The sequence below is a fragment of the Mustelus asterias genome, unplaced genomic scaffold (genome assembly GCF_964213995.1).
Source record: "Mustelus asterias unplaced genomic scaffold, sMusAst1.hap1.1 HAP1_SCAFFOLD_1913, whole genome shotgun sequence".
Taxonomy (NCBI): Eukaryota; Metazoa; Chordata; class Chondrichthyes; order Carcharhiniformes; family Triakidae; genus Mustelus; species Mustelus asterias.
The window spans coordinates 1-19528 of record NW_027591858.1 but is presented as its reverse complement, the minus strand read 5'-3'; the positions used below and the strand labels follow the sequence as shown (position 1 = coordinate 19528).

Here is a 19528-nt window from a genome sequence, read left to right as displayed (position 1 = left end):
TGTCTCTGTCTCCCTCTCTCTCTCTGTCTCTCCCCCTCTCCCTCTCTCTCTGTCTCCTCTCTCTCTGTCTCTGTCTCCCTCTCTCTCTGTCTCCCTCTGTCTCTGTCTCCCTCTCTCTCTGTCTCTGTCTCCCTCTCTCTGTCTCTCCCCTCTCCCTCTCTCTCTGTCTCTGACTCCCTCTCTCTCTGTCTCTGTCTCCCTCTCTCTCCCCCTCTCCCTCTCTCTCTGTCTCTCCCCCTCTTTCTGTCTCTGACTCCCTCTCTCTCTGTCTCTCCCCCTCTCCCTCTCTGTCTCTGACTCCCTCTCTCTCTGTCTCTCCCCTCTCCCTGTCTCTATCTCCCTCTCTCTCAGTCTCTCCCCCCTCTCCCTCTCTCTCTGTCTCTCTCTCTCTCTCAGTGCTTGCGAGTGTTGAGAGGGCAGCCTAGCCTCCGGCCTTGTCTGGAAGGTTCCCGTGACATAAAAGGGGTCACGGAGAGCGAGAAAGACAGAGAGAGAGGCCAAATCAATTAGCACAGTCAGGGTCCCGTAAGGTTCACTGGCTTCGGGCGGGATCTCCACATGAAAGGACGTCAGTCCCATTCTCCTAATTGTTCACACCACAGGAGACTTGTAGCTGACAGCATCCACTCACTCCCTCTTTCCCCACCCCCCCCCGCGCGACTCTCTGTCTGTCTGTCTGTCTCTCTCTCCCTCCTTCTCACTACTCTCTCTCTCTCTCTCTCAATCTCTCTCTCCCTATATTTCTGCTTCTCTTTCTTGTGCGCTCTCTCTCTCACCCCCATTCCCACTCTCCATCTCCCCTCCCCCGCTTTTTCAACCCCACAGTCTCTCTCTCTCACTCCCCACTCTCTCTTTCTCCTCATCTCTCCCCCTCACTCCCCACTCTCTCTCTCTGAATCATTGAATCGTAGAACCCCGACAGTGCAGAAGGAGGCCATTCAGCCCACCAGGTCTGTACTGACTCTCCGACAGAGCATCCCAAACAGGCCCAAAACCGGCCCTATACCTGTCTTTCAACCCCACTCTCTCTCTCTCACTCTTTCTGAAATCCATGTTCCCTCTTTCTCCACATTTTTCTCTCCCTCTCTTCAGGGTACGGCCTTAGGGGCTGGAGGAGGTTACAGAGATAAGGAGGGTTGTAGGGGCTGGAGAAGGTTACAGAGATAAGGAGGGTTGTAGGGGCTGGAGGAGGTTACAGAGATAGGGAGGGTTGTAGGGGCTGGAGGGGGTTACAGAGATAGGGAGGGTTGTAGGGGCTGGAGAAGGTTACAGAGATAGGGAGGGTTGTAGGGGCTGGAGAAGGTTACAGAGATAGGGAGGGTTGTAGAGGCTGGAGGAGGTTACAGAGATAGGGAGGGTTGTAGAGGCTGGAGGAGGTTACAGAGATAGGGAGGGTTGTAGGGGCTGGAGGAGGTTACAGAGATAGGGAGGGTTGTAGGGGCTGGAGAAGGTTACAGAGATAGGGAGGGTTGTAGGGACTGGAGGGGGTTACTGAGATAGGGAGGGTTGGAGGGGCTGGAGGAGGTTACAGAGATAGGGAGGTTTGTCGGGGCTGGAGGAGGTTACAGAGATAGGGAGGGTTGTAGGGGCTGGAGGAGGTTACAGAGATAGGGAGGGTTGTAGGGGCTGGAGGAGGTTACAGAGATAGGGAGGGTTGTAGGGACTGGAGGAGGTTACAGAGATAGGGAGGGTTGTAGGGGCTGGAGGAGGTTACAGAGAAAGGGAGGGTTGTAGGGGCTGGAGGAGGTTACAGAGACAGGGAGGGTTGTAGGGACTGGAGGAGGTTACAGAGATAGGGAGGGTTGTAGGGGCTGGAGGAGGTTACAGAGATAGGGAGGGTTGTTGGGGCTGGAGGAGGTTACAGAGATAGGGAGGGTTGTAGGGGCTGGAGGAGGTTACAGAGAAAGGGAGGGTTGTAGGGGCTGGAGGAGGTTACAGAGAAAGGGAGGGTTGAAGGGGCTGGAGGAGGTTACAGAGAAAGGGAGGGTTGTAGGGGCTGGAGGAGGTTACAGAGAAAGGGACGGTTAGAGTCATAGAGGTTTACAGCGTGGAAACAGGCCCTTCGACCCAACTTGTCCATGCCGCCCTTTTTTTATAAAACCCTGAAACTAATCCCAATTGCCCGCATTGGGCCCATATCCCTCTATACCGATCATACCCATGGAACTATCTAAATGCTTTTTAAAAGATAAAATTGTACCCGCCTCTACTACTACCTCTAGCAGCTTGTTCCAGATACTCACCACCCTCTGTGTGAAAAAACTGCCACTCTGGACACTTTTGTATCTATCCCCTCTCACCTTAAACCTATGCATAGAGGTTGTGTGGCTGGAGAAGGTTACAGAGATAGGGAGGGTTGTAGGCGCTGGAGGAGGTTACAGAGATAGGGAGGGTTGTAGGGGCTGGAGGAGGTTACAGAGATAGGGAGGGTTGTAGGGGCTGGAGGAGGTTACAGAGATAGGGAGGGTTGTTGGGGCTGGAGGAGGTTACAGAGATAGGGAGGGTTGTAGGGGCTGGAGGAGGTTACAGGGAAAGGGAGGGTTGTAGGGGCTGGAGGAGGTTACTGAGAAACGGAGGGTTGTAGGGGCTGGAGGAGGTTACAGAGAAAGGGAGGGTTGTAGGGGCTGGAGGAGGTTACAGAGAAACGGAGGGTTGTAGGGGCTGGAGGAGGTTACAGAGAAAGGGAGGGTTGTAGGGGCTGGAGGAGGTTATGGAGATGGGGAGGGTTGTCGGGGGTTACAGAGTGGGGGAAGTTGTAAACTGGAGGAGGTTACAGAGATAGGGAGGGGCTGTAGGAGCTAGAGGAGGTTACACAGATAGGGAGAGGTGTAGGTGCTGGAGGAAGTTACAGAGATAGGGATGGTTGTAGGGGCTGGAGGAGGCTACAGAGAGAGAGAAGGGCTGTCGGAGATGGAGGAGGTTACAGAGATAGGGAGGACTGTAGGGGCTGGAGGAGGTTACAGAGATAGGGAGGGTTGTTGGGGCTGGAGGTGGTTACAGAGCTAGGGAGGGTTGTAGGGGCTGGAGGAGGTTACAGAGAAAGGGAGACTTGTCGGGGCTGGAGGAGGGAACAGAGACAGGGAGGGTTGTAGGGGCTGGAGGAGGCTACAGAGAGAGAGAAGGGCTGTCGGAGCTGGAGGAGGTTACAGAGACAGGGAGGGTTGTAGGGGCTGGAGAAGGTTACAGAGATAGGGAGGGTTGTAGGGGCTGGAGGAGGTTACAGAAATAAGGTGGGTTGTAGGGGCTGGAGTAGGTTACAGAAGTAGGGAGGGTTGTAGGGGCTGGAGGAGGTTGGAGGGAGGGAGACGAGAGAGTGTTGGGATAGTTGAGTGTGGGGTGTTGATGGTGGAGCGGGAAAGTACTTCACTAGCAGCATGGCTGACAGCAGAGGCGATTAACGAACAGACACACAAAAGAAAGACAAAAGGGATTGTACACGGTTGAAGGGAGTCTGTGGCGATCCAAGTGTAAACACTAAGGTGCAGGGGGTGGGGGCAGGTCGTGGCGGAGTGTGGGGGAGGGCAAACTCTCGGCCTAACTCAGGCTGTTCCAAGCAGCTGGGACCGATTGGAGAAAGTGAGAATTGCCACATCTTGGCAATCTGCGGTGCTGAGAGTGTTTATTTAGTCAGGAGCTGCTGTGTTGACACAGCGAGCAACTACCCAAACTCTCCAGGCTCCAGAAGCCAGATCTTCTCCTTAGAAAAAAAACAGCACCAAGCTAACAGCAGAAACCTCCCCGTTCTCGGCAGATCAGCCCCAGCAAGTGACCCAATCATCGCAGAGAAAAGCTGGCCCGGTTTTGACGGGCTCAGGTTGGGAATTCCTCATCACGCCACCCTACTGAGGGAGCACCGCACTGTGGGAGGGTCAGTGCTGAGGGAGCGCCGCACTGTGGGAGGGTCAGTGCTGAGGGAGCGCCGCACTGTGGGAGGGTCGGTGCTGAGGGAGCGCCGCACTGTGGGAGGGTCGGTGCTGAGGGAGCACCGCACTGTGGGAGGGTCAGTGCTGAGGGAGCGCCGCACTGTGGGAGGGTCGGTACTGAGGGAGTGCCGCACTGTGGGAGGGTCAGTGCTGAGGGAGCGCCGCACTGTGGGAGGGTCAGTGCTGAGGGAGCGCCACACTGTGGGAGGGTCAGTGCTGAGGGAGCGCCGCACTGTGGGCGGGTCAGTGCTGAGGGAGCGCCGCACTGTGGGAGGGTCAGTGCTGAGGGAGCGCCGCACTGTGGGCGGGTCAGTGCTGAGGGAGCGCCGCACTGTGGGAGGGTCGGTGCTGAGGGAGCGCCGCACTGTGGGAGGGTCGGTGCTGAGGGAGCGCCGCACTGTGGGAGGGTCGGTGCTGAGGGAGCGCCGCACTGTGGGAGGGTCAGTGCTGAGGGAGCGCCGCACTGTGGGAGGGTCAGTGCTGAGGGAGCGCCGCACTGTGGGAGGGTCAGTGCTGAGGGAGCGCCGCACTGTGGGAGGGTCAGTGCTGAGGGAGCGCCGCACTGTGGGAGGGTCAGTGCTGAGGGAGCGCCGCACTGTGGGAGGGTCAGTGCTGAGGGAGCGCCGCACTGTGGGAGGGTCAGTGCTGAGGGTGCGCTAGTTTGGCATCAATAGTGTTGGCCTGGACCCCTGCCCTTTCTGCTCTGGCACTGCCTGACCTGTGGTGTGGGCCAGTGAAGGTTGAGAAGGGGTTAACTGGGCCTGGCTGACAGCAGTGAAGTAAATACAATGGCCTGGCAGTCCTGGCTGCTCGCCCAGGCTCGCTGATCGTGTTTTAATTTCCTCAACTCTATTATGCCTCATCTACGGTCTGCCGGGGCCACAGTCAGCATCTTAATTACGGGAAATGGTCGAGCTGCCAAAGCAACATTACACCCTTTTCCTCAAGATAGAGAGTGGCGCAGTGAGCAGAGCAATCGCTCCGAGAGAGAGAGAGAGGAGATAGAGAGTGACACAGTGAGCAGAGCAATCGCTCCAAGAGAGAGAGAGAGAGAGAGAGAGTGACACAGTGAGCAGAGCGCTCGCTCCGGGAGAGAGAGAGAGAGGAGATAGAGAGTGACACAGTGAGCAGAGCGCTCGCTCCGAGAGAGAGAGAGAGGAGATAGAGAGTGACACAGTGAGCAGAGCACTCGCTCCGAGAGAGAGAGAGAGAGAGAGGAGATAGAGAGTGACGCAGTGAGCAGAGCGCTCGCTCCGAGAGAGAGAGAGAGGAGATAGAGAGTGACACAGTGAGCAGAGCACTCGCTCCGAGAGAGAGAGAGAGAGAGAGGAGATAGAGAGTGACACAGTGAGCAGAGCGCTCGCTCCGAGAGAGAGAGAGAGGAGATAGAGAGTGACACAGTGAGCAGAGCACTCGCTCCGAGAGAGAGAGAGAGAGAGAGGAGATAGAGAGTGACGCAGTGAGCAGAGCGCTCGCTCCGAGAGAGAGAGAGAGAGAGAGGAGATAGAGAGTGACGCAGTGAGCAGAGCGATCACTCCGAGAGAGAGAGAGAGGGAGAGGAGATAGAGAGTGACGCAGTGAGCAGAGCGCTCGCTCCGAGAGAGAGAGAGAGAGGGTGAGGAGATAGAGAGTGACACAGTGAGCAGAGCGCTCGCTCCGAGAGAGAGAGAGAGGGTGAGGAGATAGAGAGTGGCGCAGTGAGCAGAGCTATCACTCCGAGAGAGAGAGAGAGAGAGGAGATAGAGAGTGACGCAGTGAGCAGAGCGATCACTCCGAGAGAGAGAGAGAGAGGAGATAGAGAGTGACGCAGTGAGCAGAGCGCTCGCTCCGAGAGAGAGAGAGGGTGAGGAGATAGAGAGGGACACAGTGAGCAGAGCGCTCGCTCCGAGAGAGAGAGAGAGAGAGAGAGGGTGAGGAGATAGAGAGTGACATAGTGAGCAGAGCGCTCGCTCCGAGAGAGAGAGAGGAGAGAGAGAGTGACACAGTGAGCAGAGCGCTCACTCCGAGAGAGAGAGGAGATAGAGAGTGACACAGTGAGCAGAGCGCTCACTCCGAGAGAGAGAGAGAAAGAGAGAGAGGGTGAGGAGATAGAGAGTGACATAGTGAGCAGAGCGCTCGGTCCGGAGAGAGAGAGAGAGAGAGAGGAGATAGAGAGTGACACAGTGAGCAGAGCGCTCGCTCCGAGAGAGAGAGAGAGAGGAGATAGAGAGTGACACAGTGAGCAGAGCGCTCGCTCCGAGAGAGAGAGAGAGAGAGAGGAGATAGAGAGTGACACAGTGAGCAGAGCGATCACTCCGAGAGAGCGAGAGAGGAGATAGAGAGTGACACAGTGAGCAGAGCGCTCGCTCCGAGAGAGAGAGAGAGAGGAGATAGAGAGTGACACAGTGAGTAGAGTGCTCGCTCCGAGAGAGAGAGAGAGAGAGGAGATAGAGAGTGACACAGTGAGCAGAGCGCTCATCCGAGAGAGAGAGAGAGAGAGAGAGAGGCGATAGAGAATGACGCAGTGAGCAGAGCACTCACTCCGAGAGAGAGAGAGAGAGAGAGAGGAGATAGAGAGTGACACAGTGAGCAGAGTACTCGCTCCGAGAGAGAGAGAGAGAGGAGATATAGAGTGACACAGTGAGCAGAGCGCTCGCTCCGAGAGAGAGAGAGAGAGAGAGGAGATAGAGAGTGACACAGTGAGCAGAGTACTCGCTCCGAGAGAGAGAGAGAGAGGAGATAGAGAGTGACACAGTGAGCAGAGCGCTCGCTCCGAGAGAGAGAGAGAGAGAGGAGATATAGAGTGACACAGTGAGCAGAGCGCTCGCCCCGAGAGAGAGAGAGAGAGAGAGAGAGAGGAGATAGAGAGTGACACAGTGAGCAGACCGCTCGCTCCGAGAGAGAGAGAGAGAGAGAGAGTAGATAGAGAGTGACACAGTGAGCAGAGCGCTCGCTCCGAGAGAGAGAGAGAGAGAGAGAGGAGATAGAGAGTGACACAGTGAGCAGAGCGCTCGCTCCGAGAGAGAGAGAGAGAGAGAGGAGATAGAGAGTGATACAGTGAGCAGAGCGATCACTCCGAGAGAGAGAGAGAGGGGTGAGGAGATAAAGAGTGACACAGTGAGCAGAGCACTCGCTCTGAGAGAGAGAGAGAGAGAGAGAGAGAGGAGATAGAGAGTGACGCAGTGAGCAGAGCGCTCGCTCCGAGAGAGAGAGAGAGAGGGTGAGGTGATAGAGAGTGACACAGTGAGCAGAGCGCTCGCTCCGAGAGAGAGAGAGAGAGAGAGAGGGTGAGGAGATAGAGAGTGACACAGTGAGCAGAGCGCTCGCTCCGAGAGAGAGAGAGAGAGAGAGAGGGTGAGGAGATAGAGAGTGACACAGTGAGCAGAGCGCTCGCTCCGAGAGAGAGAGAGAGAGAGAGAGAGAGAGGGTGAGGAGATAGAGAGTGACACAGTGAGCAGAGCGCTCACTCCGAGAGAGAGAGAGAGAGAGGGTGAGGGGATAGAGAGTGACACAGTGAGCAGAGCGCTCGCTCCGAGAGAGAGAGAGAGAGGAGATAGAGAGTGACACAGTGAGCAGAGCACTCACCCCGACAGAGAGAGAGAGGAGATAGAGAGTGACACAGTGAGCAGAGCGCTCGCTCCGAGAGAGTGAGAGAGAGAGAGAGAGAGAGGGTGAGGAGATAGAGAGTGACACAGTGAGCAGAGCGCTCGCTCCGAGAGAGAGAGAGAGAGGGTGAGGAGATAGAGAGTGACACAATGAGCAGAGCGCTCGCTCCGAGAGAGAGAGAGAAGAGGGTGAGGAGATAGAGAGTGACATAGTGAGCAGAGCACTCACTCCGAGAGAGAGAGAGAGAGAGAGAGAGGAGATAGAGAGTGACACAGTGAGCAGAGCACTTGCTCCGAGAGAGAGAGAGAGAGAGAGAGAGAGATAGAGAGTGACACAGTGAGCAGAGCGCTCGCTCCGAGAGAGAGAGAGAGAGAGGAGATAGAGAGTGACACAGTGAGCAGAGCGCTCGCTCCGAGAGAGAGAGAGAGAGGGTGAGGAGATAGAGAGTGACGCAGTGAGCAGAGCACTCACTCCGAGAGAGAGAGAGAGAGAGAGAGAGAGGAGATAGAGAGTGACACAGTGAGCAGAGCGCTCGCTCCGAGAGAGAGAGAGAGAGAGGAGATAGAGAGTGACACAGTGAGCAGAGAACTTGCTCCGAGAGAGAGAGAGAGAGGGTGAGGAGATAGAGAGTGACACAGTGAGCAGAGCGCTCGCTCCGAGAGAGAGAGAGAGGAGATAGAGAGTGACGCAGTGAGCAGAGCGCTCGCTCCGAGAGAGAGAGAGAGAGAGAGAGGAGATGGAGAGTGACACAGTGAGCAGAGCGCTCACTCCGAGAGAGAGAGAGAAAGGGTGAGGAGATAGAGAGTGACACAGTGAGCAGAGCGCTCACTCCGAGAGAGAGAGAGAGAGAGAGAGAGAGGAGATAGAGAGTGACACAGTGAGCAGAGCGCTCGCTCCGAGAGAGAGAGAGAGGAGATAGAGAGTGACACAGTGAGCAGAGCACTCGCTCCGAGAGAGAGAGAGAGAGAGGAGATAGAGAGTGACACAGTGAGCAGACCGCTCGCTCCGAGAGAGAGAGAGAGAGGAGATAGAGAGTGACACAGTGAGCAGAGCGCTCGCTCCGAGAGAGAGAGAGAGGAGATAGAGAGTGACACAGTGAGCAGAGCACTCGCTCCGAGAGAGAGAGAGAGAGAGGAGATAGAGAGTGACACAGTGAGCAGACCGCTCGCTCCGAGAGAGAGAGAGAGAGGAGATAGAGAGTGACACAGTGAGCAGAGCGCTCGCTCCGAGAGAGAGAGAGAGAGAGGAGATAGAGAGTGACACAGTGAGCAGAGCGCTCGCTCCGAGAGAGAGAGAGAGAGAGAGAGGAGATAGAGAGTGACACAGTGAGCAGAGCGCTCGCACCGAGAGAGAGAGAGAGAGAGAGAGAGAGAGGAGATAGAGAGTGACACAGTGAGCAGAGCACTCACTCCGACAGAGAGAGAGAGAGGAGATAGAGAGTGACGCAGTGAGCAGAGCGCTCACTCCGAGAGAGAGAGAGAGAGAGAGGTGATAGAGAGTGACACAGTGAGCAGAGCACTCGCTCCGAGAGAGAGAGAGAGAGGGTGAGGAGATAGAGAGTGACACAGTGAGCAGAGCACTCACTCCGAGAGAGAGAGAGAGAGAGGAGATAGAGAGTAACACAGTGAGCAGAGCACTCGCTCCGAGAGAGAGAGAGGGTGAGGAGATAGAGAGTGACACAGTGAGCAGAGCATTCGCTCCGAGAGAGAGAGAGAGGGTGAGGAGATAGAGAGTGACACAGTGAGCAGAGCGCTCGCTCCGAGAGAGAGAGAGAGAGGAGATAGAGAGTAACACAGTGAGCAGAGCACTCGCTCCGAGAGAGAGAGAGAGGGTGAGGAGATAGAGAGTGACGCAGTGAGCAGAGCGCTCACCCCGAGAGAGAGAGAGAGAGAGAGAGAGGAGATAGAGAGTGACACAGTGAGCAGAGCGCTCGCTCCGAGAGAGAGAGAGAGAGGAGATAGAGAGTGACACAGTGAGCAGAGTGCTGACTCCGAGAGAGAGAGAGAGAGAGAGGAGATAGAGAGTGACACAGTGAGCAGAGCGCTCGCTCCGAGAGAGAGAGAGAGAGAGGAGATAGAGAGTGACACGGTGAGCAGAGCGCTCGCACCGAGAGAGAGAGAGAGAGAGAGAGAGAGGAGATAGAGAGTGACACAGTGAGCAGAGTGCTGACTCCGAGAGAGAGAGGAGATAGAGAGTGACACAGTGAGCAGAGCGCTCGCTCCGAGAGAGAGAGAGAGAGAGGAGATAGAGAGTGACACAGTGAGCAGAGCGCTCGCTCCGAGAGAGAGAGAGAGAGGAGATAGAGAGTGACACAGTGAGCAGAGCACTCACTCCGAGAGAGAGAGAGAGGAGATAGAGAGTGACACAGTGAGCAGAGCGCTCGCTCCGAGAGAGAGAGAGGAGATAGAGAGTGACACAGTGAGCAGAGCGATCACTCCGAGAGAGAGAGGGAGAGAGGAGATAGAGAGTGAAAGCAGTGAGCAGAGCACTCACTCCGAGAGAGAGAGAGAGAGAGAGAGGTGATAGAGAGTGACACAGTGAGCAGAGTGCTCGCTCCGAGAGAGAGGAGATAGAGAGTGACACAGTGAGCAGAGCGATCACTCCGAAAGAGAGAGAGAGAGAGAGGGTGAGGAGATATAGAGTGACACAGTGAGCAGAGCGCTCACCCCGAGAGAGAGAGAGAGAGAGAGAGAGGAGATAGAGAGTGACACAGTGAGCAGAGCGCTCGCTCCGAGAGAGAGAGAGAGAGGAGATAGAGGGTGACACAGTGAGCAGAGTGCTGACTCCGAGAGAGAGAGAGAGAGAGAGGAGATAGAGAGTGACACAGTGAGCAGAGCGCTCGCTCCGAGAGAGAGAGAGAGAGAGAGAGAGAGGAGATAGAGAGTGACACGGTGAGCAGAGCGCTCGCACCGAGAGAGAGAGAGAGAGAGAGAGAGAGGAGATAGAGAGTGACACAGTGAGCAGAGTGCTGACTCCGAGAGAGAGGGGAGATAGAGAGTGACACAGTGAGCAGAGCGCTCGCTCCGAGAGAGAGAGAGAGAGAGAGGAGATAGAGAGTGACACAGTGAGCAGAGCGCTCGCTCCGAGAGAGAGAGAGAGAGGAGATAGAGAGTGACACAGTGAGCAGAGCACTCACTCCGAGAGAGAGAGAGAGAGAGAGGAGATAGAGAGTGACACAGTGAGCAGAGCGCTCGCTCCGAGAGAGAGAGAGGAGATAGAGAGTGACACAGTGAGCAGAGCGATCACTCCGAGAGAGAGAGGGAGAGAGGAGATAGAGAGTGAAAGCAGTGAGCAGAGCACTCACTCCGAGAGAGAGAGAGAGAGAGAGAGGTGATAGAGAGTGACACAGTGAGCAGAGTGCTCGCTCCGAGAGAGAGGAGATAGAGAGTGACACAGTGAGCAGAGCGATCACTCCGAAAGAGAGAGAGAGAGAGAGGGTGAGGAGATATAGAGTGACACAGTGAGCAGAGCGCTCGCTCCGAGAGAGAGAGAGGAGATAGAGAGTGACACAGTGAGCAGAGCGATCACTCCGAGAGAGAGAGAGAGGGAGAGGGTGAGGAGATAGAGAGTGACACAGTGAGCAGAGCGATCACTCCGAGAGAAAGAGAGAGAGAGGGTGAGGAGATAGAGAGTGACGCAGTGAGCAGAGCGCTCGCTCCGAGAGAGAAAGGGAGACAGAGATTGAGTCAGCTTGAGGGAGAGAGAGAGGGGGAGAGAGTGGGGACAGTGAGAGAGAGACAGAGAGAGTCACGGACACAGAGAGAGGATGAAAGATCGTGGGAGTGAGAGAGCGTGGGAGAGAGCGGGAAAAGAAGAGAGTGAGTGGGAACGAGTGAGTCGCAGACAGAGAGTTTGCAAGAGAGGATGAGAGAGAGAGTAAAAGAGAGCGAGTGGGAGAGAGGGTGACAGAGTGAAGGGCAGATAGCAGAAAACTCTGGTATGGAGAGTCATGGAGAGGGAGAGAGAGAGAGATGGAAGGGGTGAGAGAGAGGGAAAGAGAGAGTCGGGACAGTGGGAGAGAGAGAGAAGGAGAGCTGGAGAGAGAGTCCAGGGCGGAGACAGAGAGATTGGGAGGGAGGGAGAGAGAGGGAAGGACAGAGAGCAGAGAACTCCAGGAGAGTGTCAGCGAGAGAGAAACAGAGGGTGAGAGAGCACGGGGAGAGGGGGAGAGAGAGAGAGAGGGAGGGGGAGGGGGAACCAGGCCTGAGGAGAACAGGGCAGTGATGGAGGATGGAGTTGAGAGAGGGAGTGAGAGTAAAAGAGAGAGTGAGTGCACGGGATATTTGAACACTGCAAGAACTGGATTACGTTGAAGTGGAGAAATGGCAGCATCGCGCGGGGAGAGCTGGCGGGGTTCCATGAATAGCTCTTTCACAGGGGATGGCATGTTCCCAATGGGCCGAATGTCCTCCTGCACAGTAAGATCTGATTTGCAGTGTTCTATGAACATCATTGGCCGGCCCAGCATTTACCCCCATCCCTAATTGCCCCCTTGAGAAAGCGGTGGGTGAGTCGCCATCTTGAACCCGCTGCAGTCCCGTGTGGTGTAGGCACACCCACAGCGCTGTTAGGGAGGGAGCTCCAGGATTTTGACCCAGTTACAGTGAAGGAACGGTCGATATATTTCCAAGTCGGGATGGTGTGTGTGTGTGTGTGTGTGTGGGGGGAGCTGGGAGGAGGATCTTGCAGGCGGTGGGTGTTCCCCATGGCATCTGCTGCCCTTGTCCTTCTCGGGGGTAGGGGTGGCAGTTTTGGGTGGCGCTGTCGAAGGAGCCTTGGCGAGTCGCTGCAGTGCATCTTGTAGACGGTACACACTGCTGCCGCTGTGCGTCGATGACCTTCCAAATGGTAGAGGTCGTAGATTTGGAAAGTTTTTGCCAAAGCTCTGTTCACAGATTCTCAAAAAAGGTATATTTCTTTCCAAAAATTCAATTCAACTACAGGCGAGTGAGTGGCGAGGGACTGGGTTTTCAATCACACATCTTACATTTCCCACAGCTAAGAGATAGACTATCTTACAGATGGAAAAGTTCTTTAACCTCCCCCAGCCCCTCCAACCCTCCCTATCTCTGTAACCTCCCTATCTCTGTAACCTCCTCCAGCCCGAACAACACTCCCTATCTCTGTAACCTCCTCCAGCCCCTACAACACTCCCTATCTCTGTAACCTCCTCCAGCCCCAACAACCCTCCCTATCTCTGTAACCTCCTCCAGCCCCTCCAACCCTCCCTATCTCTGTAACCTCCTCCAGCCCCTACAACACTCCCTATCTCTGTAACCTCCTCCAGCCCCTACAACACTCCCTATCTCTGTAACCTACCCCAGCCCCTCCAACCCTCCATATCTCTGTAACCTCCCCAGTCCCTGCAACACTCCCTATCTCTGTAACTTCTCCCAGTCCCTACAACACTCCCTATCTCTGTAACCTCCTCCAGCCCCTACAATCCTCCCTAGCTCTGTAACCTCCTTCAGCCCCTACAACCCTCTCTATCTCTGTAACCTCCTCCAGCCCTGACAACCCTCCCTATCTCTGTAACCTCCTCCAGTCCCTATCTAACTACCTATTGACAACATTCAATGTTTTGGCCTCGACTGCCTTCTGTGGTAGTGAATTCCACAGGCTCACCACTCTCTGGGTGAAGAAATGTCTCCTCATCTCTGTCCTGAACGGTCTACCCCGTATCCTCAGACTGTGACCCCTGATTCTGGACACCCCCACCATCGGGAACATCCTTCCTGCATCCACCCTGTCTAGTCCTGTTAGAATTCCCCCCTCATTCTTCTAAATACAATCCTCACCGACTCAATCTCTTTTCGTACGTCAGTCCCACCATCCCAGGAATCAGCCTGTAAACCTTCTCTGCACTTCCTCTAGAGCAAGAACATCCTTCCTCAGATAAGGAGACCAAAACTGCACACAATACTCCAGGTGTGGCCTCACCAGGGCCCTGTATAATTGCAACAACACATCCCTGCTCCTGTACTCGAAACCTCTCGCAGTGAAGGCCAACATACCATTTGCCTTCTTTACCGCCTGCTGCATGCTTACCTCCAGCGACTGGGGTATGAGGACACCCAGATCCCATTGCACACTCCCCTCTCCCAATTTACAGCCATTCAGGCAGTAATCTGCCTTCCTGTTTTTGCTACTGAAGTGGATAACCTCACATTTATCCAAAATATGCTGTGTCCGCCATTGATTTGCCCTCTCACCCAACATGTCCAAATCACACTGAAGCATCTGCATCCTCTTCACAGCTCACCCTCCCACCCCCCAGCTTCATGTCATCTGGAAACCCGGAGGTACTACATTCCCTTCCTTCAACTGAACCATCTGAACGCTGCCACCATATTGCGTCTCACCTTCTTCAGGTATCCAGCCTTTGTCCCGATGAAGACCACCGTGTGCCCGTTGTAATTGTACGTGGCCACAGCCGTCATCCTGTCGGTCTTATCCTGGAACAGCGGGATCCCTTCCACCGGCCGCGTGCCCCCCAGGGGCTGGTTGAAGTCCTGCCCGCAGAAATCGTCCTCGATTCTGAGAGGCTGTGCGACGGAAAGCAAGATTAGGAAGGTAGCTAAGACGGTGCTTCCATTTCTACCGCTCCCCCTCCCCCCCAACTCCCCCAACGCCCCCCGCGATGTCGCCAGAGGGATGGAGGCGAAGACAATCGCAGTCGAATAGCTTGGCCCGCAACCCGCCCGCCCTTCCTGTGCCGTTGAGGTGGGTGCTTAGGGTTCACATGTTCCATCCTCCCCCCCCCCACCCAGCCTACTCCAGATGGCGAGCATGGTCATTCGACTACTAAGGGCATCGCAGGACAAGCCCAGTTCCACCTACAACAGCCCTGGATGATGTGGCTGATTGGGTTAGAATCATAGAATCCCTACAGTACAGAAGTTGACCATTCAGCCCATCGAGCCGGCATTGACAACAACCCCATCCTATCCCCGTAACCCCACATACTTACCCTGCTAATACCTCGAATCGAGGGTCAATTTACCATGGCCAATCAACCTAACCCGCACATCTTTGGACAGTGGGAGGAAACTGGAGCACCCGGAGGAAACCCACGCAGACACGGGGAGGATGTGCAAACTCCACACAGACTGTGACCCGAGGAATCGATCCCGGGTCCCTGGCGCTGTGAGGCAGCAGTGCTAACCACCGTGCCACCCCACACGTTGGGGGTGTGCCAGGGGGGAAAGTGTGGTCAGGAAATGCCAATGGGCAGCAGTCAGTCGCTCAATTCACGTACCCACAATGTTCTACAGCCCCCTACACTCCGAAGCCTGACGGAGCACCACCCCCTCTCCCCGCTCCCCCCACCCCCCCCCCACCCCTCCCAACCACACCGCCCACCCCTCCAGAAGATGGCCAAAGCTGACACCCTAAGTCAGATTGTGTCGCAGTGAGTGGGAGGTACCTGGGTTTTGGGGGAAAGTCTGATATATTCCGGATTATGGACAGGAGCTGTGCAGATCGAGCGGGAGAGAGCTGGAATAAATCAGGCAGCACAGCAGGATGAAGCTGTGGACAGCACTGAGCTTTGACAGATAGTCAGCTGTTCCAGCATCGCTCACAATCGACTGTTCCAACTCTCCCCAGTCTCCCCCTGCACGCTCCCCTTCTCCCACTCTGCTGCCCCGTGGCCTCACTCACTCCGAATCCCCTGCACTTGCCGACCGACACTACCTCCCAGTCTGATATCACCTCCATTTAAAAATTCACTATCACTGCTTTCTAATCCCTCCCTCTGTAACCTCCTCCAGCCCCTACACTCCTCCCTATCTCTGTAACCTCCTCCAGCCCCTACAACCCTCCCTATCTCTGTAACCTCCTCCAGCCCCTACAACCCTCCCTATCTCTGTAACCTCCTCCAGCCCCTACAACCCTCCCTATCTCCGCAACCTCCTCCAGTCCCTACAACCCTCCCTATCTCTGTAACCTCCTCCAGCCCCTACAATCCTCCCTATCTCTGTAACCTCCTCCAGTCCCTACAACCCTCCCTATCTCTGTAACCTCCTCCAGCCCCTACAATCCTCCCTATCTCTGTAACCTCCTCCAGTCCCTACAACCCTCCCTATCTCTGTAACCTCCTCCAGTCCCTACAATCCTCCCTATCTCTGTAACCTCCTCCAGTCCCTACAATCCTCCCTATCTCTGTAACCTCCTCCAGTCCCTACAACACTCCCTATCTCTGTAACCTCCTCCAGCCCCTACAACCCTCCCTATCTCCGCAACCTCCTCCAGTCCCTACAACCCTCCCTATCTCTGTAACCTCCTCCAGCCCCTACAACCCTCCCTATCTCCGCAACCTCCTCCAGTCCCTACAACCCTCCCTATCTCTGTAACCTCCTCCAGCCCCTACAACCCTCCCTATCTCTGTAACCTCCTCCAGCCCCTACAACCCTCCCTATCTCCGCAACCTCCTCCAGTCCCTACAACCCTCCCTATCTCTGTAACCTCCTCCAGCTCCTACAATCCTCCCTATCTCTGTAACCTCCTCCAGCCCCTACAACCCTCCCTATCTCCGCAACCTCCTCCAGCTCCTACAACCCTCCCTATCTCCGCAACCTCCTCCAGTCCCTACAACCCTCCCTATCTCTGTAACCTCCTCCAGTCCCTACAACCCTCCCTATCTCTGTAACCTCCTCCAGCCCCTACAACCCCTCCCTATCTCCACAACCTCCTCCAGCTCCTACAACCCTCCCTATCTCCGCAACCTCCTCCAGTCCCTACAACCCTCCCTATCTTTGTAACCTCGTCCAGTCCCTACAACCCTCCCTATCTTTGTAACCTCCTCCAGTCCCTACAACCCTCCCTATCTTTGCAACCTCCTCCAGTCCCTACAACCCTCCCTATCTCTGTAACCTCCTCCAGCCCCTACAACCCTCCCTATCTCCGCAACCTCCTCCAGCTCCTACAACCCTCCCTATCTCCGCAACCTCCTCCAGTCCCTACAACCCTCCCTATCTCTGTAACCTCCTCCAGCCCCTACACCCCTCCCTATCTCTGTAACCTCCTCCAGTTCCTACAACCCTCCCTATCTCTGTAACCTCCTCCAGCTCTTACAACCCTCCCTATCTCTGTAACCTCCTCCAGCCTCCAGGGGGGGAGGGTGGGCGGAGAGTGGGTGAGGGGGGTAGGAGGGGAGGGGGTGGGGGGGAAGGGGGAGGGAGGTAGTGGGAGGGGGAGAGTGAGCGTGAGGGAGTGGGGAGAAGAGAGTGAGCGTGAGGGTGGTGGTGATGGGGAGAGCGAGCGTGAGGGAGGAGGAGAGGGGAGAGCGAGTGTGAGTGAGTGGGGGAGGGGGAGAGCGAGTGTGAGGGAGGTGCAGATGGGGAGAGTGAGCGTGAGGGAGGAGCGGATGGGGAGAGTGAGCGTGTGGGAGTGGGAGAGGGGAGAGTGAGTGTAGGGAGGTGGGGAGGGGGGAGAGCGAGTGTGAGGGAGGTGTGGACGGGGAGAGCAAGCGTGAGGGAGTGGGGGAGGGGGAGAGTGAGCGGGAGGGGAGTGGGGGAGAGCGAGCGTGAGGGAGTGGAGGAGGGGGAGAGCGAGCGTGAGGGAGGTGGGAGAGTGAAAGTGAGGGAGTGGGGGAGGGGGAGAGCGAGTGTGAGGGACTGGGGGAAGGGGAGAGTGAGGGTGAGGGAGTGGGGGAGGGGGAGAGCGAGCGTAAGGGAGTGGGGGTGGGGGACAGCGTGTGTGAGGGAGGGGGAGAGCGAGTGTGGGGGAGAGGGGGAGGGGGAGAGCAAGCGTAAGGGAGTGGGGGAGGGGGAGAGCGAGCGTAAGGGAGTGGGGAGGGGAGGGTGAGCGTGAGGGAGGTGGGGGAGAGGGAGAGCGAGCGTGGGGGAGGGGGAGAGTGAGCGTGAGGGAGTGGGGGAGGGGGAGAGCGAGTGCGAGGGAGGTGGGGGAGGGGAAGAGCGAGCGTGAGGGAGTGGGGAGAGGGGGAGAGCGAATGTGAGGGAGTGGGGGAGGGGCAGAGCGAGCCTGAGGGAGTGGGGGAGGGGGAGAGTGAGCGTGAGGGAGTGGGGGAGGAGGAGAGTGAGCGTGAGGGAGTGGGGGAGGGGGAGAGTGAGCGTGAGGGAGTGGGGGAGGGGGAGAGTGAGCGTGAGGGAGTGGGGAGAGGGGGAGAGTGAGCGTGAGGGAGGTGGGGAGGGGGTGAGTGAGCGTGAGGGAGTGGGGGAGGGGGAGAGCGAGCGTGAGGGAGTGGGGGAGGGGGAGAGTGAGCGTGAGGGAGTGGGGGAGGGGGAGAGTGAGCGTGAGGGAGTGGGGGAGGGGGAGTGCGAGCGTGAGTGAGTGGGGGAGGGGGAGAGTGAGCGTGAGGGAGTGGGGAGAGCGAGTGTGAGGGAGTTGGGAGAGGGGGAGAGCGAGCGTGAGGGAGGTGGGGAGAGGGGGAGAGCGAGTGTGAGGGAGGTGGGATGGGGGAGAGTGAGCGTGAGGGAGCGGGGATGGGGAGAGTGAGCGTGAGGGAGTGGGGATGGGGAGAGTGAGTGTGAGGGAGTGGGGATGGGGAGAGTGAACGTGAAGGAGGTGGGGAGGGGGAGAGTGAGCGTGAGGGAGTGGGGGAGGGGGAGAGTGAGCGTGAGGGAGGTCGGGAGGGGGAGAGTGAGCGTGAGGGAGTGGGGGAGGAGGAGAGCAAGCGTGAGGCAGGTGGGGAGGGGGAGAGCGAGTGTGAGGGAGGTGGGGGGGAGAGTGAGCGTGAGGGATGTGGGGGAGGGGGAGAGCGAGCGTGAGGGACTGGGGGAAGGGGAGAGCGAGCGTGAGGGAGTGGGGGAGAGTGAGCGTGAGGGAGTGGGGAGGAGGAGAGCGAGTGTGAGGGAGGTGGGGAGGAGGAGAGTGAGTGTGAGGGAGGTGGGGAGGAGGAGAGTGAGTGTGAGGGAGTGGGGGAGGGGGAGAGTGAGCGTGAGGGAGTGGGGGAGGAGGAGAGTGAGTGTGAGGGAGTGGGGGAGGAGGAGAGTGAGTGTGAGGGAGTGGGGGAGGGGGAGAGTGAGCGTGAGGGAGTGGGGGAGGGGGAGAGTGAGCGTGAGGGAGTGGTGGAGGGGGGAGAGTGAGCGTGAGGGAGTGGGGGAGGGGGAGAGTGAGCGTGAGGGAGGTGGGGGAGGGGGAGAGCGAGTGTGAGGGAGTGGGGAAGTGGGGAGAGTGAGCGTTAGTGAGGTGGGGAGGGGGAGCGTGAGCGTGAGGGAGTGGGGGAGTGGGGAGAGTGAGCGTGAGGGAGTGGGGGAGTGGGGAGAGTGAGCGTGGGGGAGTGGGGGAGGGGGAGGGCGAGCGTGCGGGAGTGGGGGAGAGGGAGAGCGAGCGTGCGGGAGTGGGGGAGGGGGAGAGCGAGCGTGAGGGAGTGGGGGAGGGGGAGAGTGAACGTGAGGGAGGTGGGGGAGGGGGAGAGCGAGTGTGAGGGAGTGGGGAAGTGGGGAGAGTGAGCGTTAGTGAGGTGGGGAGGGGGAGAGTGAGCGTGAGGGAGTGGGGGAGTGGGGAGAGTGAGCGTGAGGGAGTGGGGGAGTGGGGAGAGTGAGCGTGGGGGAATGGGGGAGGGGGAGAGTGAGCGTGAGGGAGTGGGGAGAGCGAGCGTGCAGGAGTGGGGGAGGGGGAGAGCGAGTGTGAGGGAGTGGGGGAGGGGGAGAGCGAGTGTGAGGGAGTGGGGAAGTGGGGAGAGTGAGCGTTAGTGAGGTGGGGAGGGGGAGAGTGAGCGTGAGGGAGTGGGGGAGTGGGGAGAGTGAGCGTGAGGGAGTGGGGGAGTGGGGAGAGTGAGCGTGGGGGAGTGGGAGAGTGAGCGTGAGGGAGTGGGGAGAGCGAGCGTGCGGGAGTGGGGGAGGGGGAGAGCGAGCGTGAGGGAGTGGGGGAGGGGGAGAGTGAGCGTGAGGGAGGTGGGGGAGGGGGAGAGCGAGTGTGAGGGAGTGGGGAAGTGGGGAGAGTGAGCGTTAGTGAGGTGGGGAGGGGGAGAGTGAGCGTGAGGGAGTGGGGGAGTGGGGAGAGTGAGCGTGAGGGAGTGGGGGGAAGGGGAGAGTGAGCGTGAGGGAGTGGGGGAG

At 57.5% G+C, this 19528-nt stretch overlaps 1 protein-coding gene across 1 annotated transcript in view; it reads right to left on the bottom strand.

Annotated features, from left to right (window-relative positions):
- Positions 1-14053, bottom strand: part of LOC144488994 (plexin-A1-like) — a gene marked incomplete at both ends in the record, with an annotated part of 58725 nt that extends 44672 nt beyond the window's left edge. The window contains one exon of the mRNA XM_078206952.1: positions 13871-14053. Coding sequence (XP_078063078.1) covers positions 13871-14053 — 183 coding nt within the window. The remainder of the gene's footprint in view (positions 1-13870) is intronic.
- Positions 14054-19528: the final 5475 nt, after the last annotated feature.